Below are 6,877 nucleotides of genomic sequence, written 5' to 3' on the forward strand. Positions count from 1 at the left end.
TTTTCTTTTTTTGGTTTATTCACCTGTTACTGACACATGCCTGCGTGTGTTATTTTTGCGCCGCAACCTGCCCGCTTCCTGCCCCCGCCCGGCGTGTCTCCCGCGTGCCGCAGGCTTCCCGGCGCAGTCACCCACACGGGGGCGGCGCCGCTTGTGGTGGCTTCCCCTCCGCCTTTTGGTGGGGCTGGTGGGACGTGGGCTGCGGGACCCGCGCTGACGAGCGAACGGGGGACGGGTGGCGAGAGCAGGCGCCACTGGGGGATAGTGCGGAGAGGCAAGGCACACACCGCGGGCCAGGCCGGGCTGCGCTGACACTTCGTGTGAGGACTCGCTGCATGCTTTACGTGGCGGATACTTGCGTCTGCCCGCAGCTCCTTCTTTTTTTGTTTTTTAAATCTCCGCCAAAGGGCGTGTTGCTTGTTTTCTCTCTTCTGTAGGGGGCGCAAGACAAAGGCTTCCGGGAAGGCCCGTTTACAGCAGCATGGCGCAGGCGGGGATGGGCGGAGGTATTGCGGCGGTGCTGCGGCGCTCGCTGTGCGGGGGGCCGCTGGTAAATGGGGCGGGCTGCGCCCTAGGCCTGCAGCGGCGCACTGTCATTCCCGGCCAGATCCCCACGCACACCGTCTCGGGGGATGCACCGGCGACCGGCACGCCCGGGTGGGAGCTGCGGCGCGGCCACCACTTGCACAGTAGCCTTGGCTTGCATACTCCTTTTCAGACTGCCTGCGGCCGGACATTTAATCCGCAACTTTACTACGAGGTTTTGCAGGCGTGTTGCGATCAACAGTGGCTGCAGTCCATTCAAAGAGAGCTGCGGAACGACAAGGAGTGGATGGAGACGCTTCGTCGCGAGGGTGGAGTGGCAAAGGCCATGAATGCTCTGACGGAGTCCGCACAGCACGACGATGAATTTATGATGAAGCTGCGAGACGCACTCAAGACGGACAAGAAGATGGCGCTAACGTTGTGCGCCATTCAGGAAAGCTACGAGCGCATACGCAGCAAACGAGACATGCATGAGACACAAGTAGCAGCCGATGGCGGGAATGACCCTTACGCAACTATGCGACAGAAACAGCAAGGACAGTTTGGCAACAAACTTCCCTCGTTTTAGAACGGCTCGTTTTTTTCTTCTTTCTGTATTTTTCTCCCTTGTCTTCCTTTTCTCTACCCAATTATTTTCTTCGTACGCCAGTTGTCGTCGTCTCGCCCTTCAACTCGTGGTGTTTTCGCGCTTAATCACGCCGTCTGGTGACGCTGTGGGAGTAGGCAGAGGCGCCGCAATTCATCAATCTGGCCGCCTGCGGTTTTACTTTCTAATTCCCCCTGTAACAGTAGTAACAAGTATATATGTATATATAGTGCCCCATACACATCGTTGCATGGCCCGTATTAGTTACTTGCCGTCCTTTTTTTTCTTTCCCCTCGCTCGCTCCCTCCCGTTCTCTCTTCTTTCTCTCTCTTTTACCCTTACTGCAGAGCTGTTTGAGGGGGCCGCAGACTCAATATGAAGATAGCACCGCCGAACTTTGGATACGTGGAAGAACGCATTTTTCGCTGCGGCGCACCAGAACCGTGCCACTACACCTTTTTAGCCTCACTGAAGCTTCGCACGTGCGTGTTGCTGACGGACAGTCATGACGAGGCCTTTGTACTTTGGCTTCGCGAAAACAACGTACGCACAGTGTGCCCGCTCCACGATGAGTCGAAAGTGAATACGCTCGGGGAAAAAATGGGGTCTGTGGGCTACCACTCTGGGAGCATGACTCTTTCGGAGCCAGTCGTTGTGGATATTTTGCACGTGCTCCTCGATCCCAACAACTACCCGTTACTACTAACCTGCAGCGTAGGCCGGTATCGGACTGGCATAGTCTGTGGCTGCCTCCGTAAGTTGCAGGGTTGGAGTTTAGTGTCTATCCTGGAGGAGTACCGCAGATACGCACAGGATAAGGGGCGCGCTGAAAACGAAGAGTTCATCGAGCTCTTTGACAAGGATCTAGTTAACCTGGAGCTTAAGGAGGGATGCAAGCCAACTATTCTGTACTCCCTCGACGTCTAATCCCCATTCAGGTGGAGGTTGAGTGAGCTGCAGGGAAGGAGTGGGCGGCGGCGTTGTACGATGCGGTGCGTATTTTGTCTGTGGGAGTTTTTCTTCTTTTCTCTTTCTCTCTCGGTATAGACCTACATATGTGTCTGTGTGTGTGTGCGCGCGCGCTTGTGGCTGCAACGTGGACACATGTGGCGCCACACTTCGTGTGTTTTTTTTTTGCCCTTGACTTTGGCCCTGCTTTGACGCTTCTTTTCTCTGCTGCGTGTGTTTTGTCGTGCTTGGGGTGGGAAAGATTTTTGTGGTTGAGGGGTAGCGCTGGATACAACTCCTGCTGCGCTGCGGGCTGAGAAGCATCCTCCCGCGGTAGCACAACCTGAAAGGCAACAAAGAAGCTCACACATACGCAAAAAGAAGGAAGAGGAGGGGGGGGGGAAAGAGCAATAAACAATAAACACCGTCACATGAGCGTGAGCGGCTTGCGTGCGCTTGCGCGTAGTGGCGTTCAGTATGGCTTCAGAGGGGGCTGCGTGAGCCGGGGCCTGCCACCGAGTGCGCGTAGGGCCCTCGGCCCCTCTCTGTCGATATCTGTCACTTCTGTGCCCCACGCGACTCTCACTGCCCAGTCACGCACGCAGTTTGCACAGGTTCCCGGGAAGCGGGATCAGGAGGCCTTCCTTTCGCAGTATAACCCGCTTGAGGTCCTCGCCCTTGAGGAGTCTTGCACGGTAGAGGAAATTGACGAGGCATTCAAGCGAATGAGTGCCAAGTATGGCCCTAACGGTCCCTGCCCTGACGCGAAGTTGTTGGATCGTGTATTTAGGGCGCATGAGATTCTCAAGGATCCCGGCTCGCCCTACTACCTCCGTGCCCACTCCTCCGACACTGACAGGCAACGTCTTCAGTTCCAGCTTCTTCCAAAGTCAAAGCGTCGGCTAATTGAGGTTCAAGTGGGAATTTTGGTGCTTCTTTTAGTTGGGCTCGCGATGCTGGTGCTTACCTTGGTGCTGCGCCCGATGAAGCGCTCAATCCGTGCTGCAACGCGTTGACAGTATTAGCGAGCGTCGAGAAAGGCGGCGGAGGCGTAGTTAACTTCTCCCGGCCCGGGAGGAGTAGGCTTGACGGTGCGGTCCACCGTGTGACTGCTGTACGGGGACCCCTCTTTGTGTGTGTGTGTTTTTTTTCCTGCGTGTGTGTGCGCCTACGCTTTGTTAGTGTTTGTGGCGCCTTTGTTTGAGCTGCTTCATTCCCTCCACCTCCTCTTTTGTAGTCTGCATAGCTGGTGGGCGGATGCCTCTTCTTAGCGCCGGAAAAAAGGCAGGGAGCGCCACGGATGTGGCGTTGCGCGGTGTGAAGGAGGGGACAACGCCGAACTCGCTGGAGCCTCGCTCCCGCATGCTCTCGGATGCCCCCCGCGTGCCCCCTGATGGGGACGCGACACTGACGCCGACGTTGAACAGCTGCAGTACGTCGCCGATATTCACGACCGACGCCTCACCGGCGTCCGGGCCACTGTCAGCACCTGCCGGAGGAGAGGGAGAGGTTGGAGGTGGTGGGGATAATGGTAGGAAGCCCTTGGCGGTGCGATCGCGGCATGCTGAGCGTTCCAAAAGGAACGCCTTAATTGCCGCGACAAACCCGGCCGTGGCTGGGCGTCGTGCGGCGATATGGGTCGAGCAGTGGGATCATGGATCTCGCGCCACCCGCCTTCTCATTCTTGAGGCCTTCCTCGCGTTACATTCCTCGAGCAATACCAACAGGATGGAGAAAGACTTGGGTGACTCCTCTATGCTCTTCTTCACACGCATTACGGCTTGGTTGCGGTTGACGTACAAATTAGGTCATCCACTGCGTCTGCTTCTTGCCGCCATATCGGTGTTTGTGCGTGGTGTGCGTTACCTAACGTGTTTGATGGAGATTGGTGGGGCACAGATGCTCATCGACACACTTGCGACCTCTTCCCTGGTGACCGACGACCGCCGTGAAGTTGTTTTGTTGCTGTTGTACATGGCAAATGCAGGGAGGGTCTATCGGGAAATGTTGTGCGACGACGACGAAATAGGCTTGCTGTTGCAGGCGACACGACGCGAGGGTGAGTCGGACGTTCTGGACCTCCTCGCTTCTCTCTTGCTTCTCTTGGGCGAGGGCAGTAACCCACGTGTTTCCTCGCGTGTGCAGTCTGGGGTGATTCAAATGATTACCCACCGGGATACCGCTACGGCGGTGATACTCCAGGCCGCACGCATCTTGCGCATCTTTCAGTCGTCGCGAGACAAGATATACACGGACGCCATTGCGCGGGAGGCGCGGGAGGACACAGGCGCGGTGCCGGTGGTAGGAATTGAGTTGGATGTCACGCCCGACAGTGCACGGCAGCTGTTAGAGGCCCTCTTTTTCTTGCTGATCCACGAAGAGCTGAGCCTCCGTGTGGAAGGCTCGGAGTTGCTGACGATGGTGGCGAAGAACATTCAGCTAACAGGCCCCATTTTAACCCGCTGCTTTGACGTGGTGGATGAGGACCGCCTGGCTATTGAGGCCGAGGACAATCTGAACGCGGCCATGGCGTTGAGGCGGCATCAAATTTCCTTTGGCAGCACTGCGGTCAACGTTATGCTGCTTGATACCGCCTGCGAGGCGCGGCAGCGGCTGACGTTGGACATCATTGTGCGTCGAAGTGCCCACTTTACGCTGCTCAAATACCTGCGGCTGCTGGAAAGCGGGTATGTCACCTCCATCCTGGACTGCTGCCGGGCCTTGCAGCTCATTTGTCGCGCGGCGCTTCTGCAGGAGCGGCATGGCGTGGAGGACGGCGCGGAGGCCGAGTTGACGCTGGCGAAGGCCGCCAACCACATCCGCGTGGTGGTGGGCGACACGCTGTACAACGTCCTGCTGTACGAGGATCTGACGGAGGACGAGGCCTTCTCCATCGCCCGCGCCGTCACCTCCTCGGAGCAGTCAATGTAAAGACAAGGGGCGAACGGAACGGTGGGTGGGTGGGACAAAACAAAACAAATATAAGGCAGCAACAAAAACATCGCCCGAGCGTGCCGGAGGAGGAGGGAAGGTACTGCCTCCACGTGGCTCCGTTGTCGCGGTTCTTTTCCCAGCTGTTTCCTCCTGCTTCTCCGCCTCAGTCCACGCCCGAGTGGCGTGCCGCCTCCGGCGGAGACGCACCTAACAAAAGTGCCCTTTGCCTGCCTGGCGTTTCCCCCTCCATTCACTTGCCATCCCCTCCCTCCCCCTTTTTTGTTTTGGTTTGCTTTGCGCTGTCGCTGAGCTTGTGCCGCACGCCAGCCGCCTGTGAGGGATGGACCGAGTCCCATCTTAGGGCCAGCAGCAGCAGCGGCAACAACAACGAGAGCAAAACCGGCGGAATGGAAATAACGCGGAGGCGCCAACGTTAAATGCTGCTTCTGTGCCTGCCCCTTCCACCCTTTTTTCTGCATCAAGAAAAGAAGAAGGAGGAAAAACGGAAGAAAAAAAACAAGGAAAAAGAAAGAGGAAACGTAAACGAGAAGGAAAGGGTCGACGAAATGTCCACGGAGCGTGCTATAGGTAGTACGATTGTCCTCATTACCAACAGCCTAATCCGCTACGAGGGGACCCTGGGTCAAATCGATGGGCCAAACAACACCGTCAGCCTGACAAATGTGCGTGTCTTCGGTACGGAGGACCGCGCCGAGGGTGCGGGGCAGGCCCAAATTCCCCCTGCTGAGCAACTGTTTGACCAGATTGTCTTCCGCGGATCTGACATCAAGGAACTGACAGTGTTTGAGGAGCCGCATAATCCCATGATGGACCCGGCAGTTGTGACGGCGCTCCCTGCCCGCAACCCTCCTGCCAGGCTGACGTCCACGCAGCCGCGCGGTGGTCCTTCATCTGGCCACCCCCACCCACTGCAGCAGCAGCAGCAGCAGCAGCACCATCATCATCAACCGCACCACCAACACCAGCACCAACACCAACACCAGCAGCAGCGTTACGGCGGTGGTGGCTACCGTCGTGGAGGTGGCGGTAGCGGCTATCGCGGGGCACGTCGTGCGGATGGGCACACGGGGCAGGATTTCCGCCCTGCCACGGGGGCCGCGAAGGAGGAGTTCAAGGACGACTTTGACTTCTCAAAGAGCCGGGAGGAGTTTGAGAAGAAGAAGAACGAGTTTGAAAAGGCCAAGGAGGAAGCCAAGACGCATAGCAAGGTTTATGACAGGAGCAGCTTCTTTGACAAGATATCTTGCGACCAGGATCGCGTCATCCGGCTGGACCGTGAGGGAATGAAAAGAGCTGACGCTGAGACGTTCGGCAGCGAGATGGTTGGCAATATGCGTGGCCCACGCCGTGGCCGCGGTGGCCGCGGCCGCTACAATGGCCGCTATAACTGATCCCCCTCCCACGCACATGAACGGCAAGAGCATAGTTTCAGCTCAATGCAGACATGGACGCTCGCCCACACGTTCATTTACATATATATATATTTATATCCTGCTTTGTCTATCGGTATGCGCACCTGCCTGCCTGTGCACGCACACACAAAGACCCTCCCCCTCTTTGCCGAGGAGTAGGCGTGGGTGAGTGTGGTGGCGGCGTCCGAAGAGGTGTGTCTCCTGAAATGCAATAAAACGGAAAAAGGAGCTTGTGTAATGTATATATATATGTGTGTGTGTGTAGGCTGAGAGGACGGGGGGTGCGCAGTCGCAATGAAGCGAAAGTAAAAAAAAATATATATATATATATCCTTCGCACGATGAATGAAACGGCCCTTTGAGGTGCGGACCGGGGAAAACGAAACTGAGCCCAAGGGAAACAAATAAAAAAAAAAACTAGAAGGCTTCT

The 6,877-nt window shown here is 56.7% G+C and overlaps 5 protein-coding genes across 5 annotated transcripts, besides 4 other annotated features; all 5 read left to right on the forward strand.

The window, feature by feature from the left end:
• Positions 1-481: 481 nt before the first annotated feature.
• Tco025E_08542 (putative complement regulatory protein) lies at positions 482-1,114 on the forward strand (the record flags this gene model as incomplete). The annotated part of the gene is made up of 1 exon (XM_029375389.1): positions 482-1,114. One exon carries the CDS (start codon positions 482-484, stop codon positions 1,112-1,114), a length of 633 nt encoding a protein of 210 aa, XP_029224493.1.
• Positions 1,115-1,416: 302 nt separating this feature from the next.
• Positions 1,417-1,463: a microsatellite.
• A 44-nt stretch (positions 1,464-1,507) lies between these two features.
• On the forward strand, positions 1,508-2,059 carry Tco025E_08543 (putative tyrosine phosphatase; the record flags this gene model as incomplete). The annotated part of the gene is made up of 1 exon (XM_029375390.1): positions 1,508-2,059. The coding sequence occupies one exon, from the start codon at positions 1,508-1,510 to the stop codon at positions 2,057-2,059; it is 552 nt and encodes a 183-aa protein (XP_029224494.1).
• Positions 2,060-2,511: 452 nt separating this feature from the next.
• Positions 2,512-3,096, forward strand: Tco025E_08544 (uncharacterized protein; the record flags this gene model as incomplete). Its single annotated transcript, XM_029375391.1, has 1 exon — positions 2,512-3,096. One exon carries the CDS (start codon positions 2,512-2,514, stop codon positions 3,094-3,096), a length of 585 nt encoding a protein of 194 aa, XP_029224495.1.
• A 115-nt stretch (positions 3,097-3,211) lies between these two features.
• Positions 3,212-3,245: a microsatellite.
• A 92-nt stretch (positions 3,246-3,337) lies between these two features.
• Tco025E_08545 (uncharacterized protein) lies at positions 3,338-5,011 on the forward strand (the record flags this gene model as incomplete). Its single annotated transcript, XM_029375392.1, has 1 exon — positions 3,338-5,011. The coding sequence occupies one exon, from the start codon at positions 3,338-3,340 to the stop codon at positions 5,009-5,011; it is 1,674 nt and encodes a 557-aa protein (XP_029224496.1).
• Positions 5,012-5,494: 483 nt separating this feature from the next.
• Positions 5,495-5,551: a sequence feature (GA-rich).
• Positions 5,552-5,580: 29 nt separating this feature from the next.
• On the forward strand, positions 5,581-6,426 carry Tco025E_08546 (kinesin; the record flags this gene model as incomplete). Its single annotated transcript, XM_029375393.1, has 1 exon — positions 5,581-6,426. The coding sequence occupies one exon, from the start codon at positions 5,581-5,583 to the stop codon at positions 6,424-6,426; it is 846 nt and encodes a 281-aa protein (XP_029224497.1).
• Positions 6,427-6,501: 75 nt separating this feature from the next.
• Positions 6,502-6,525: a microsatellite.
• Positions 6,526-6,877: the final 352 nt, after the last annotated feature.

The sequence above is a fragment of the Trypanosoma conorhini genome (assembly GCF_003719485.1).
Source record: "Trypanosoma conorhini strain 025E chromosome Unknown Tco_14.4_contig_00809, whole genome shotgun sequence".
NCBI lineage: Eukaryota > Euglenozoa > Kinetoplastea > Trypanosomatida > Trypanosomatidae > Trypanosoma > Trypanosoma conorhini.